A 16175-nucleotide genomic window follows, 5' to 3' on the forward strand; every position below is an offset into this window, starting at 1 on the left:
TATCAATGTCCCTTAATTAACTCCGCTGTGTGTTGTCATCCCAGTCCGAATAAAGAAAGAAGGTTGCGATAAGACGTTAATTAATATAAAATATAATAAAATTATGATGAAAGATCGTAATAAAATTTTTTTATTTGATTTTTTATATAATCGATTTTAGAGTACGAGATAAAAGATTTAGTAAATTGTTGTTATTGTATTAATGGTCATTAATTATAATGAAATATTTAAGATAATATTTTAATTTTAAAAATTTTAAAAATTATTTAAATTATAAATTTATTAATTAATAAGATATTTAAAAAATTATTTATTTATCATGTATTATTATTTAAAATTAATCAAGTTAAGATAAATATAATATTTATTCACAAATCTATAATTCATCTGTTTCATTAGATATTTTTAAAATTTAAATATTAGATTTAATAATTTATTTTAATTTAAAAATTATTTATAATATTAAATTTTTAATATAAATATGCATTTTTTTTGTGATATATAATGTTAATTTTTATTTATTTAGGTTCGGTATGATTCCAACTTTTGCTTTTTTAATAAAAAATAAATAATAAAAAAACAAAAATACAAATCAAATGAATTTTTTTTTAATAAAAAATAGTTCTTAAAGTTAAAAAAGCAGGATTATGAAAAGTTATTGTCTATGAACCGGGTTTAAACAGTTTCAGGTTAACCCACTTGCACATGGGACAAGCAACTTCAAACTTACTTTTGATGCTTCGCAAGTAAATCTATATAAATAATTAAAATTATTTTTTATTTATAATTTACATAGCGACATTAATTTTATCTTAAAAAATAATTTAAAGAGGATTTTTCAGAGTTAATGTTTATATTTGAAGTTAAAATTATCTTTGTCATATATTAAAAAGTTACCAACTCATATGTTTTTGCTTTGATTTTTTTTTTTGTTTTTGTCATTTTCTTTTTAATTTTCTTTTTTGTTATTTTAATTACTTGAAAATATAAAAAACTAAAAATAAGGATTAGACAAATAAATTTATAATTTTTTATAATTATTTTTATTTATTTGTATCATGTGAATTTTATAAATTTTTTCAAATAAATAAAAATTACTCCAATGATGAAATTAAAAAAAAAATTGTTATCAAAAGAATTGGATAGATTTTGGAAATATTTTAATAAAATTTTTTATTTTTTATTTTTAATAAATTATTTAGTAAAAAATAAATGTTGGTAAAAGAAATATAAAAATAAATAATTTTTTTTTCTATAAAATATTAAATTAATCTGATAATAGAACCTTTTTAAATGGTTATATGGATTTTTTTGAATAAATTTTTTTAAAATTTTATCATAATATTGTAGAAAACCTAATTATTTTTAATACTTTAACTAATGAAATTTAACTAAGAATAAAATACCATTTAGCTAAGATCCTTTTAAGATAATATAAAATTAATTAATAATATCTTAAATTGAAGTTGTGAGGCTGCTAATGCTTTCTACATGTAAATCAATTAATAACATACAGTAAAAGTTATCTCTAACTAAGTGAGAACAACTTTCAATTGAATTGTGAGTTATCAAATTGGTCTATATTTGTCAAATATCTATTGATTGATAAAGAAGTGAAATAAGTTATTGAATTTGGTGGGTAATGGATTTTGATTGGATTGAGAAATAGTGAGATGTGGTTTAATTGGATTTAGAAAAAAAGAATGTGATTGTTTATTTTATGTAAGTTTGTAATTGGATGAGATTTTTATGGGATTTGAATTTTTATAATTTTTAATTATAATAAAATAAAAAAAATTAAAAAACATAATAAATATAAAAATAAAAATAAAAAAATATATAAAAACGAAAAATAAAAATTAAGTTACTTTTCTTATTTTTCTTGTTTTTGATTTTTTCCAAAAAATTTCTATTTTACAATAAATTGAGAGGGAAAGAAAGTCACTCCAGTTCATTGCAGGAGATAAAAACTATTGTAGGTGTGATGGTAGGCGTCTGCCTCGTTGGGTTCTTGTTCTCTTATCGGTACAAGAAGGCCTTGCCTGTAAAGGAGTTCAAAAAGTCACTAGCTATCGTCTTGAAGAGAAACTGACGATTGGGAGCGACATTTTCTGCTTTGCCAAAAAAGACATTGACACTCTATCAGAAAATATGGAGCAGTGCAACTTTGTGCCATTGGACTCACAGATCAACTTTGATCTGGGGCAACTTCTTAAAGCATCTGCTTTTCTTCTGGGTAAGAGTGCAAGTGGGATTCTGTATAAAGTGGTGCTTGACAATGGACAAACTTTAGCAGTGAGAAGACTGGGGGATGGAGGTGGGCAAAGACTCAAGGAGTTTCAAACTGAAGTAGAGGCAATTGGAAAAATAAGGCATCCTAACATAGTTAATCTTCGAGCTTATTGCTGTTCTAATGATGGGAAGCTGCTCATCTATGATTACGTAACCAATGGAGACCTTACTTTAGCAATTCATGGTAAATTACTAATTTCTCTTTGGAAACCAAAGTTACATACTTCAAAGTGTTCACAACTACTCTTCACTTTCTCTAGGTTTGTCTTCTATGCAAAATGTTTTCCATATTGTTCTAGGAGTTTCCATGCTAATCATTCTAATTTTCAAACTATAACCAGGAAAAGCCGGAATCATACCTTTTAGACCCCTTTCATGGTCTCTTCGAGTAAAAGTATGAAAGGAATAGCCAAAGGCTTGGCTTTTTTACATGAATTCAGTCCAAAAAGGTATGTCCATGGAAATCTGAAGCCAAGCAATATTCTTCTTGGAGAGGATATGGAGCCTCATATTTCTGACTTTGGGCTTGGCCGCCTTGCCAACATAGCCGAGGAATCACCAGAGTTTCAGGTAGAACAGATGGCCATTTGGACATCACAGCAGAATTCTCCATATGAGTTTACAACAATAAATTCTTCCCCAAATGGATCATACTATCAAGCTCCTGAAGCCTCAAAAGACATAAAGCCATCACAGAAATGGGATGTTTACTCATTTGGAGTGATTTTGCTGGAAATGATTTCTGGAAAGTTGCCAAGCATTCAGGTAGGACCTTTGGAGATGGATCTGGTTCAATGGGTTCAACTCAGCATTGAGGAAAGAAAGCCACTCTCTTCTATCATAGATCCCTCCTTAGCTCATAATTGGGGTGAAGAAGAAAATATAACTGCCATACTAAAAATTGCATTAGCCTGCATTCATAAGAGTCCTGATAGGAGACCTACAATGAGGTATGTAAGTTATAGCTTTGAGAAATTGAACTCATACTCTTGAGAGTTCATGATAGTTAAAACCTAAACGTTCCGTCCACTAAACCCTCAAGTAGATCTAAGAACAGAGATAGCTGACTTGTTTTTCGAACACATTTTCGGATGTGTCAAGATAACAAGTCATTCCTCAGGCAAATTTCAATATACATAAAAGATTCAACATGCTGTTATTCATTTAATTTCTCTTAGAAGAATGGATTCACCACTTACTATGAATGTTACAACATGCAGCAGAATAAAAATATTTATTTCTAAATGTCTGAGTTCATTGAGCTGAAGCAAAATGGATTTCTCCAGCAGCAACCAGTTGAAATTCTACCTTCTCTCATATTGACAATGTTTCCTTCTACCTTTAATGACATGTTTGATCATATTTTTTGTTGCCCCACGATAACAACTGGTTAGCATCAAGAACTATTATAACTACTACCAGCAGTCTGTCAGTTTACCTTTATTGGATGCTCTTTCGACAAAAAAAATTAGCTAAAATCAAGTAATCTGTTCAGGTCCAACACCTTTTAGATTGTCAAAAGTAAAAGAGTGTTTGTGCTGTGGATTGTGACATTAAGATTTCACTCCACATTTCCTTTAGTCTAATTTCTAAAATTAGTCTCACAATCATGGAGAGCAAATTTCAAAAATTACAAAATTCACCTAAAAAGTGCATATCAGGAATGCAAACTCAAGCGAGCCAAGAGGTCTACATTGACTATGATATAGCTATTCAAAGCTTTAAAGAGCGTTAAAGACCGAAAATCGTATCAAATACTTGAAAGGGTAATCTAAAATTTTTTCAGTGAGTGGAACTGCGAAGTTTAAAGACAGTGATCAAAGACAAGAACCTTGATATAAACGGGCAGGCAAAAGTAGTGTATCATGCAATCGTCCCATATGCCTGTGTCATTTATAACGATACACATTCTGTAAATGACCAAATAAAAGCAAACAGCATTCAGATGCACTTGATTCATGAAGAGAAATACCGTATCAAACAAGGCAGGATCCCTACAGCTAGTTTGTTGAGTTCATAGAAAAGCTTGCAACAGATACATTACTCTCATCAGGACAAAGTGCTATCAACCAAACCTATTAGTAATGCTGGTTTTTAATTACTAAAGTCAGAAACTCTATAAGAAATTACAGTGTGAGCAAGGCCAATTAGGGAATGCTCTATAGTCTATACACACAGAGCAAAGTTAATTATCGTATGGTAATATGCAGCTTACATCATAAGCAGCATGAAGAGATACTTTTGATTCAGTATCTTTAGCTCCTATAGATCAAACTGATTCAAGTGGTGGCTGCAGCATATCTGCTGGGAATGAGCGAGGGACTATAACAGTATCTTGAGTATAACAACTGCAATTTATGTTGCTTACTTAGGTTACACAGCAAAAATCAGTTTAACACTAGGTTATCAATCATTTCTTTGGATTGTTTTACCCTAGAGTAGATAAGTGTCAATTATCAGGGTTGAAGTAGATAAGTGTCAATTATCAGTGTTGGGATATTAATCCATAGAGAAGCAAGTAACAATGACAAAAATGATACTTACCCACACAATAGTTTCAGCAAGTAGGACCTCTCTCATGTAGAGTTGCATAGGCTTTAGTGGTGAAAGCAGCAAATGCAGATGACATGAAAAAGGTTGTTTGATTCCCATCTCCAGAAGAAATCCACACAATAGTCTTTAGGCGCCTTAAACCTTGTAGAATGTATATAAAAGTCACGCATTTAGCTCCTTAGTGATCACATAGGCCTGGGGTCTCAAGTATAAATAGAGGTGCCCATCCTCATAGGAACAACACACAAGAGCTAGTGAACTTGTGAACCAACAAAGCTACTCAAAGCACAATTGTCCATAAGCCACATTGTTCCAGCAATAGAAAGGATCTTGTATTCGTTCACCAATGCCTTCTTAGTGTGCTATAGTGTTCGATTGTCTCTAAGACCCAATTAGTCCTTGGTGAGTGGGACACTCACTCAACCTAGTTAGAGGCTAACTAGCAGTTTTCCACCTAAGACGGCATCATTGCAAGGCTTAAAATCGAAACACATGACAATTGCTTCGCCAAGGTAAGTGTCAGCTAAAATGACGAGAACACACAGCTGTAGATCCACAATCACGATAACAAGAACAACTGTCAAAATCATGGTAGATGTAGAGGTTGGTAATCCTCAAAAGAGACTAGCAATCAATAAACTGATACAAGGGTAACCATTTGCACCATTAGTGGACCTTTAATAAACTCTACACGCAAACATTGCAAATAATGATTTTAATTTGAATAGTTAAAAACATATAAACCAAATTATATTTCTTTTAGAAAATATTCACAGGTAGAATTATCTAATTGTACTTTTAGAAAAGGAATAGGCAAATATTTAACATTTATAAAGAAAATTTTCATTCTTTTACTAATATTATATAACCAAAAGTTTTATTTTTTTGAAAAAAGATATTTGTACTCTCGTTTGTTAATATTAAATACTTATTATTAAAAATAACAATTCTTGAAAAAATTTAAATTTATATCTTTGTTTAGAATCTCAAATCTACTTTTTATATAAATTAATTTTTTTTAAAATTTTAAAAGCTAATACCTAACGTTTGCTTTTTCTTCAAGTAAACACTTTTACAAACGAGCCAAACACCGCTTAAGCTTTGGGCTTCTGACCAAACCCAACCCAAAGCTTATGGGAAGCCTTTATAAAAAAGGTAATGGCACACTCTTCCCTGCTCCTGTTTTCCTCTGTTTCTACTCTCTCCCGTAGCTTTTTTCTTTTTCTCTCGCCATCCCAACCCGAAAGCTTAACCCTCGAAGCTTTCCTAACTCTCAAATCTCATTCATATCTCCCAACATCAGGAAGAAGAGCAACAACAGTGCATTAACAGGAATTTACTGCTGGTCCTGAAAGCTGTAAGAGCTCTCTCCACACCACCCCTAAACTAAAATTTTGAAGTAAAATTTGCTGCATTCTTGTAGATATAAGGCTTCTCTCTGTTTTGGGATAGAATAGTCTAGTTATGAATAAAACATTGATGGCAACAATGGGTTTTCTTGTTTTTCTTTTTGTCGTCTGTGAAGACAACAAAAAAAGGGTTTTAACATTGTAGATATTTGGTCTGAAAATTAGTATTTGATGATGAATGTTAGATGAATTTATTGGTTTGCTTTAATTTTCTATTTTGTTTTTTCTTTTATTTTCTTTTCAATATGAGTTTGACTTACATGCATTTAGTCTTTTTATACAATTATTTACTATATTTATTTATTTATTAATTAATTTTTATCATATTAGAACAGATGGGCAGACGTAGTATGGAGATGAAATTGATAGAGAATGAGAAGACTCGAAAGAAGGTTTTTGAAAAAAGAAGGAATGGTTTGTTAAAGAAGGCCAAAGAGTTATCAATTCTTTGTGATATTAAGATATTGCTCATTATCTATGAACTAGATAAACAGAAAACTGAGATTTGGCCTGGTAATGATGAGGAAGCTGAACAAATCATCAACAGGTTCAAGCAGCAGCTTGTTAGAGATGAATGCAAAACAGCTTGTGATTCTTTTTCAAGTAAGAAGGAAAGATTTGATGGGAAATTTGCTATATCTGATCATAAGTGTATGATCAATCACTTCTCTAAGAATGAGCTTCAAAAGTTGTGTTATGAATTGGATGGTAAGATTGCTGCTGTGATGAATGCAATAAAATCAAAACAGGTCCTGACTGAAGGACCTAGATCACCAAAGATCTTGCCAGACAGTCAAGGAATAGGATTCTTAGACAGGGAGAGGGGAAAAGAAGTTGTTATCTACCAAGATCCTGTTCATGATATCCAACAAGGTCAGAGTTTTCAGATGCTTTCCCATAACCCAAAATTCATGGAAAGTCCAATGATGATGATGACGATGATGCAGAATGGTATCAGCTATCCTGAATTTTATGGTAGTTCCAGTAGTAGTAGTAATATTCCTTATGTTCCGTTGCCAATTGATTATGTCCATCCATCTTGGATGCCACCAGCTTACATTGATTCTACTTTCTTGATGAGCTATTATGATCCAACCAGCTACCATATTCCACCATGCCTTCATTACCCAATGGTGCCAAGTTTTCCCTCTGAGTGGAATGCTTCAGACTAACAATTTTTTTTTTTTTTGTATTAGCCATCAAAGTGTCCAGAACCTTGTTTTAGTGGTTAAAGACAAATAAATATATTTTTTATGTTTGATTGATTTCTAGAAATACAGTATAGAATTGATATTTTTGGGTAGCCGACATTTTATTTTCATTAACAACTTTTATATTGTTGTTCTAGTCTCTTGTACATGCTCTTTTTCCTCTTAGTCAAAGGAATAAGTTGATAAATAGTTGATGAGAAAACAAGTTAGGAAACCGTGAGAACAACAGACGAATTGTAAAAATCAAAGCCAAAAACAGTTACGTTCGCTCAGTCGTGCGTGTGTGTGTGTGTGTGTATATATATATATAATATGAAAGAAAAACTACATATGTTGACAATATATCAAACACCTGGACTGCAATTTTGATCAAAAACCAAAATTTGACTCTTATCGTTAATTAGTTTTGGATGCTTATCATCGCACTAATGAATTTAAAAAAAATCTAAAAAATTAATGTTACGAATGGTATTTAAATTATAATAAAATTATATATCATATATAATATATAATATATAATATATAATATTATATTATAAGATATATAGTTATCTAATAAAATTTGTTTACAGATACTTAGGTGAATGGTTTATTTGTTTGATATGAAATAAATATATTTTAAATAATTAATAGTTAATTATCTAAATATATATTATATTTTAAATCAAGTGTTGATCTAATTTATAATTCACAAATTAAAGAATCTAAAAGGATAAATATTTTAAATTTAAAAAAAAAAATGAAGAATCAAATTCAAAATTAAATCAGGAAATAAAAATTTTAAACTTTAAAATGTCAAAAAATATTTTTATCTTAATAAATTCCCTCATAATCTTTTATTTTTTAAATTTCTTTAAAATTTGAAATATAATATTACTTTTTATGTTGTTTAAATTTGAAATACATTTATCAATTTAAATTAAATAAAATTTACTTCAAAACTCTATTCTTAATTACAAAAAAAATAAAAACTTTGTGCATCGCATGTGTTAAAAACCTAATACTTTATATGTTACCTGAATTTTAAAAATTTATAATGTAATATATAAATCATAAATATGTTAATTATCATAAAGATATGATTGTTTGTCTGTCATATATCATAATTTAAAATTAATCATATTATGGGTAAATACCATACTAGTTACAGATTTATAATTATATAAAAAATTTTAAAATTTAAGTATCATATTAGATATTTTATTATAATTTAAGGTTTATTTATGGCATTAATCCTAATCTAAAATTAACACCATGGAAGTAACATGATTCTAATATTAATAGTCATTTTGTCTATACCTAGTAATTTGTGTTATCATGTAGTGTTTCATGTAGAAATGATTTCAAACATGACACAAATAATATTTACCCCACGATACAAATACTTAAATGTTATGAATAATCTAAATATGAATATGACATATTTATTATATGTGTTATACGTGATATGACATGATTAATATGTTTAAAATTTATTTATTTAACATAACTTAAGTAATATGACATGAAATGATTAATATGATTAAATACGAATAATATAATTAGACACGATTACTCCATTTATTTAAACAAAAATATATCATTTAAATTAGTATTTAAATAACAACATAAAAATTAAAATTTTATAATTTATTTAAATATCAAAATAATATGATAAATACAAATATTAATTTATTTAAGAAATAAATTAAAATAATTTTTATAGTTTATATGTTATATATACTTTCATAAACAGTATTGTAATTTAAGCGTATTATTACTGTTTGATATAAATATTATTTATATTTTAATCATATTGACACAATTAAAATATACAATACGATTACACTAAATTATTTTTTATATTATTTTTATATCATATTATCGTATCTTATTTAAAATTATCATATTTAATTTCATCAATTACAAGAAAGAACTAAGATTAAACCATACTTTCCTGCCAAAGAGTAGGAGAAATAGGATTGGAAAGATTCTAAACTAAAACTATAACCAATGCCCAAACCTACAACCAGCTCCAACCCCAAACACAAGCTTCAAATGGTTCCAAGGCCACGCACCAAACCCAACTCCCCCAACAAAACCGAAATGCCACAATCAACCCCAGCACCGCCTCCAGGGCCTAATGCATTCTCCTCTACTTTCTAGCGGCTTTCACGGAGGAAATCTAACAGTGGAAATCGTTTGCATTTCTTTTTCTTCTTTGTGTTTCCTTTCCATTTCCATAAGGAATTTGTGTCTTTGGATTTGGTTTTCATGGGATTTGAGCTAAGGAAAGTGCAGAGTGGAAAGGAGGTAACTTTATCAGTTGTGTTGCATAATATAAATGTCTGTGCATTTATGTTCCCAGTTGTCGGCTTCTTTATTTTCTTATTTGAACTTTGAAGCTATGAATCCAAAGTATTGGGTGGCTCAGAAATCCAAGTTTGTCAATTTTTTTTATAATATCATCAATGTCCCTTAATTAAACCCGGCTGTGTTGTCATACTTGCTCGGATAAAAGAGAAAGGTTGTGATGGGGTTAATAGTCAATATAAAACATAATCAAATAATGATGAAAGATCAAAATAAAAAAATTTTTTATTTAATTTTTCAGACAATCGATCTTAAAGTATCAGATAAAAAATTTAGTGTGTTGTTGTTATTGTATCAACGTCTCTTAATTATAACAAAATATTTAAGATAATATTTTAATTTTGAAAATTTTTAAAAGTTATTTAAATTATTATAAATTTATTATTATTTATAAATTATTTATTCATCATGTATTATTATTTAAAATTAATTAAGTTAGGATAAATATAATATTAATTCACAAATTTATAATTCAATTTTTACGTTAAAAATTTTTAAAATTTAAATATTAGATTAAATAATTTATTGTAATTCAAAAATTATTTATAATATTATTTTTTAAATATAAATATGCATTTTTTTGTGATATGTGATGTTAATTTTTATTTATTTAGATTCGGTATGATTCCAATTTTGCATTTTTTAATAAATAATAAATAATAAAAAAACAAAAATACCAATCAAATGAATTTTTTATAAAAAAATAATTCTGAAGTTAAAAAAGCAGGATTATGAAAAGTTATTGTCTATGAACCGGGTTTAAACAGTTTCAGATTAACCCACTTGCACATGGGACAAGCAATTTCAAACTTACTTTTGATTCTTCGCAAGTAAATCTATATAAAGAATTAAAATTATTTTTTATTTATAATTTACATAGCGACATTAATTTTATCTTAAAAAATAATTTAAAGAGTAGTTTTAGAGCTAATGTTTATATTTGAAGTTAAAATTATCTTTGTCATATATTAAAAAGTTACCAACTCATATGATTTTGCTTTGATTTTTTTTTGTCATTTTCTTCATAGTTTTATTTTTCTGTTATTTTAGTTGCTTGAAATTATAAAAAAAACTAAAATATGGATTAGATAAATAAATTTATAATCTTTTATAATTATTTTTTATTTATTTGTATCATGTAAATTTTATAATTTTTTCAAATAAATAAAAATTAGTCCATTGATGAAATTAAAACAAAATTATTACCAAAAAAATTGGAAAGATTTTGGAAAGATTTTAATAAAAGTTTTATTTTTAATAAATTATTTAGTAAAAAAAATGTTGGTAAAAGAAATATAAAAATAAATAAGCTTTTTTCTATAAAAAATAGTAAATTAATATGATAATAGAATCTCTTCAATGGTTAAATGGATTGTTTTGAATAAATTTTTTTAAATTTTATCTTAATATTGTAGAAAACCTAATTATTTTTAATACTTTAACTAATGAAATTTAACCAAGAATAAAATACCATTTAGCCAAAATCCTTTTAAGATAATATAAAATTAATTAATAATGTGAAGTTGTGAGGCTGTTAATGCTTTCTACATGTAAATCAATCAATAACATACAATAAAAGTTATCCCTAACTAAGTGAGAACAACTTTCAATTGAATTGTAGGCTGTCAAATTGCTCTATATTTGTCAAATATTTATTGATTGATAAAGAAGTGAAATAAGTTATTGAATTTGGTCGGTAATGGATTTTGATTGGATTGAGAAATAGTGAGACATGGTTATTGTTTGTTTTATGTAAGTTTGTAATTGGATGAGATTTTTATGGGTTTTGAATTCTTATAATTTTTATCTATTATAAAATAAAAAAATATAAAAAATAATAAATATAAATATAAAAATATAAAAATATAAAAACAAAAAATAAAAATTAAGTTACTTTTCTTATTTTTTCTGTTTTGGACTTTTACAAAAAATTTCTATTTTACAATAAATTGAAAATTCATACATATCATTAAATGGTTAATAAAAAATACATTGTTCATAACAAAACATAAAAAAAAATTAATAAAAAATGTAATTACAATATATGAAATACTATAAATATATATTAATTTTACTATTTTTGGTCAAAATAGATAAAATATTATACATGACGTAGCACGAAAAATTAGCCAAAAAATTCTTTTTTCTTTTTTATTGTTTAATATTTAAACATTTATATATATCTAATACGTTTTAATTATACTTTCATTACAAAGTGTGTGCGACTTCTATCTAGTTAATTATTAATTTTTCCCTAGCATTGTGTTTGATTTTGATTTTGTACAAACATAAATATTAATTTTAAATTGTTTTTTTTCAATCAACTTTAAATTGATTTTGATTGATTATAAGTTTTGTTTTCCAAATTACGTTTAACTTGAAAAAAAGACAAAAAATAATGGGTATTTATAGTCAAAGTTGATAAAACTTGTTGAAATCCTAATTCTCATTCAGTTTGTTCGAACTTGAAATCGATGTAATTGATTTGATAAAAAAAATTAAGAACAAAAATTCATAAACTCAAATTTAGGATAATCTGAATTCAAATAACTTGAAGTATCAATTTGAAATAATTAAAAATTAATTTAATTTAATTTAAAATTTCATAATTTAAATTTAAAACTATTCAAATCTGATCATCCTAAGCTTAAAGTAAAACCCAAAAACTTTAAACTCATAATGACACAATTGAATGAAATAATTAAATCCCAAGTGGCCCAATCCAATCCCAAATTCAACCCCAATTGTCATCTCCTAAATAAAAAAATGTAGGCATAATTTTTTATTTGACTTTTCAAATGAGATTCTATTTAGTTTAGAGCATCTAAGTATTTATCATGCAAAATATAATTAATAAAAATTATAATTAAAATAATTAATTTATAAAATAATAATTTTTATCTCGGCCTGGGTTGGTTTCAAACTTAAAAACTCATACACTAATCTGAACTCATGGATTGTACATGTATAAAATACAGTATTATTTCTAATCAAAAGATTATAAACATATCAAATTGGTTTGAAAATTGATACTATCATATGTTCATTAGCTGGTTAATTTTTTAATCAATTGGCATGATATTTTAAAATTATACATTCCAAAGAATTTGTGGGTAAGGTAAATATAAAAATAAAATAGTTTGAGAATAAATAAAAATTTTTAAAAAAAATCAACAAATCAAATTCTTTTGTGAAAAAACCATCGTTTAATTTACAAAGTTATTTAATATTATTTAAGAACCAGCATAATTGGTTTCTAGTCAATGAGAAATATTGAATACAACTTATCAATTAACCAATTTCTTGTTCATTTCCATAGTCAATATTGGAAATGGTTGTATATAATATATTTATATTTATATTTATAGTATTTATTTCTAAATCCTATTTGGAAAGCATCCAGAAGAAAATTCCTTTTCACTCATCATTTGTAAATGCCCCTATAGTAAAGGCACGTGTTAGAAAAATTGGAAACATGTAAGTAATGCCAAAAATTTTTTTAAAAATAATAAAAAAAATATTGGCAAAATCCAAATTTTATTTGAAGAATTTCAATGGAAAGGTCAAACATTTCTAGATGAATTTTAGACCTAAAGTCCTTTTACTTATCGCATGCCCTGCGTAAGTCTATACCTCATCTCTGCCTACAAAAATCATCTATTTCAAAAGTAGACTCATGAGCTTGAACGTATGGTCCGACTCATAAATAGCCTGATTGACATAATTTGTCCTAGCATGTACTTCATATTATTCAAAATTTAGTATATTATTTTTCATACAATTTAAATCAATTGAGTATGAATCGATTAATCCTTAAATTAGTTAATATATCATTAAAATTAATATTAAAAATTATAAATTTAAAAAAATTTATGTGTAATATTTTTTAATCAGATAAATAATAAGATACAAAATTTTAAAAATAAATTATAAACGTAAAAAAAAAAAAAAAACCCAATTGGGTAGGAAATTAATATTTGACCTTAGTTGCATTCAAGAACCAATTAAATTGAGAAATAGTTTTATCGGTTTATTTTAATCATCTATTTTCAATTGAGTTAAATGGAGCTCAAAAACAAAACTTTTCCTTCAAGAAAAACTATATTGATCGATCAATCCTCCTAAAATTGAATTTATTAGTCAAAACCGATTTTGCTGACCTCAAAGGTGCTTGACTTTGTCTGCCCTTTGAACATTCAATTTCTATATTAAAGGCTGGCCATAGATCAGCCATCTCAAAATTATCCTTTCCTTTCTCTAAAAAAAATGGATTTACGTCATAATCCTTTTCCTGGTACCTTGAAGAGATACTGGAGAAGAAGGCGATATGAAAGACTCAACGGCGAAGTGACCAGGAACAAAAAGAACGTAAAAATCAAAAGGTTTCGAGGTGGATCGCGAAGGTTTTGGAAGATCAAAGCTGTACCAAAGCTGCGTTGGAAGATAATTGCTTCGTCTATAAAGCTTTTGACGAAGCTCAAAAATGCTTATATGAACATGATGATCAATTTGGCTGGGAACGTTGGCCACTTGAATAACGATAATACGTTCGGAGGAAAACGAATTCCTAAAGCTCGAAAAGTTCCTATGATTTATTCCAGTAATGAGTTTGAAGAAAGGTTGGTTTATGAGATTTACAAGGCTTTAATAGCTACTCGAGAATTATACGGGTAGAACAACAATTGTAACATATAATTGTTAATTATTTTCCCAGTTTATACATGGTTTTTTTTTTTTTTTTCATAATTTACAGATGCATTAACTCAATATACAACTTCTCATTCAACTTATCTTTTTCATGGCTTATTAAATTTTTTAAGATTATTTTTTTTATTAATTTGTTTTTGTTATTTTTCTGTTATTGCGATAAGGAAAAAGATTATGGATTTTAGAATTTAAACTCTATACTTATTGAATATCACCTTTGAATTACATGAATCAAATAAGATAAATCTTAGGTTTAAATTGTTCTTGTAAACCCTAGGTTTACTTTGTTATTGTTGTACCAACAAGAAGTTTGCTCAATTGGTATGATCGATCTTCTTAACGCAAGTGTTTCAAATATACAACTTGTAATTATTATTTTTTAAGTTGTTGAATACAATATATTTTATTTTGATTTTAGGAACTGAATAATTTATTTATTCTTGAATTTTGATTACAAAATCAAAAATTATTCTTGTTATTATACTTTGTAATTTTATCTAAGGAATTACCTGACAATAACATTTACAAGATTTGTGAAACAATTTGTATTTGAATTGTAAAATATAAGATGGTTTCGATCCGCAAATATAAGTTAAATAATGAATTTACAAATCGGCAAGTGCTGGCACAATTAAGTTAAACACGTGCATTGGCGACGTTGAACAAAGTCATTATGACATTAACACTTTAAATATTTTTCAATTCAAATTTGAGGTACAATATTCAAAAAGAAGATTTGAATCCAAATTGATTCTTGCGTAAGATGTATTATTGGTCACTCAATTGTACGAGTATTTTTAAAATTATCATTTAATTATTAATTTTTTAATTTAATCATTTAATTTTAAATAAATATTTTATCTTTAATGGAGTACTTAATTGATACTATCGTATCAATTATCAAAATATCACGTAATATTATTACATTAATTTTTATATTAGTTATCAGTATACCACATGATATGATCATTCATATACTAATGTCACGTTAGCACATTATTAAAAACGGTTGAATGACAAAAAAATATTTAATCAAAATTAAAGTAATTAAATTAAAAAAAGTTTAATAATTATATAACTTTTTAAAAAACATTTATATATAATTAAGTAATTAATTGTGTCTCCAAGCTTTTTGTTTAGTGACTAAAGACGTTTGAGGGGATATCAAAGAGTTGATTTCGAGCTAAGCTTCTCCCCTCCTCTTTTACTTGTACTAGGGCTTTGACTTTCTGATATAATTAAAAAGAAAAAAAGTGATTAATTATGTATTTTTCCTTCTATTCTTTTAATTAATGTAGGCACTAATGGCTCTCACTGAATCTTTAATAAGCCATATTTCTTTAGTGAAATAAATATTTTATAAATGAGATTTATAATAATATTATGTATAATAAGTTTACAAGGTAATGTAATTATAAGATTATGGCGTAAAATTATTATATATTATTATTAATATTATTAGAAGATAATTATGTAAATTAAAGGTAATAATATTTCATCAATATTGCATTACGAATATTAAAAATAATAATTATTTATAAATGACATTATTTATATCATGAAAGATTTACAGGTATAAATAATATATGTTATATATTAATATTTTTATATTAAAAATATATTAACATTTACGTTATCAGATATTCATTTA

At 26.4% G+C, this 16175-nt stretch overlaps 2 protein-coding genes and 1 pseudogene across 3 annotated transcripts; all 3 read left to right on the forward strand.

The window, feature by feature from the left end:
- Window positions 1-1984: 1984 nt before the first annotated feature.
- Window positions 1985-3608, forward strand: LOC149512984 (receptor protein kinase-like protein ZAR1; annotated as a pseudogene). Its single transcript, XR_016331527.1, has 2 exons — window positions 1985-2476; window positions 2634-3608. The product of XR_016331527.1 is annotated as a receptor protein kinase-like protein ZAR1 (transcript).
- A 2430-nt stretch (window positions 3609-6038) lies between these two features.
- LOC111306317 (uncharacterized) lies at window positions 6039-7600 on the forward strand. Its single transcript, XM_022904215.2, has 2 exons — window positions 6039-6202; window positions 6590-7600. Exon 2 carries the CDS (start codon window positions 6590-6592, stop codon window positions 7424-7426), a length of 837 nt encoding a protein of 278 aa, XP_022759950.2. The 5' UTR covers window positions 6039-6202; the 3' UTR covers window positions 7427-7600.
- Window positions 7601-14045: 6445 nt separating this feature from the next.
- On the forward strand, window positions 14046-14607 carry LOC111306318 (uncharacterized). The gene has a single exon (XM_022904216.2). The coding sequence runs from the start codon at window positions 14084-14086 to the stop codon at window positions 14489-14491; it is 408 nt and encodes a 135-aa protein (XP_022759951.1). The 5' UTR covers window positions 14046-14083; the 3' UTR covers window positions 14492-14607.
- The last annotated feature ends 1568 nt before the right edge of the window (window positions 14608-16175 follow it).

This window comes from Durio zibethinus, chromosome 21, assembly GCF_047325235.1.
Source record: "Durio zibethinus cultivar Kanyao isolate XHJ-2024 chromosome 21, ASM4732523v1, whole genome shotgun sequence".
In the NCBI taxonomy this organism is placed as follows: Eukaryota; Viridiplantae; Streptophyta; class Magnoliopsida; order Malvales; family Malvaceae; genus Durio; species Durio zibethinus.

Bases quoted from the DNA above. Each gene is read 5' to 3' on its own strand.
- LOC111306317 (XM_022904215.2), top strand. From the start codon at position 6,590: ATGGGCAGACGTAGTATGGAGATGAAATTGATAGAGAATGAGAAGACT.
- LOC111306318 (XM_022904216.2), top strand. From the start codon at position 14,084: ATGGATTTACGTCATAATCCTTTTCCTGGTACCTTGAAGAGATACTGG.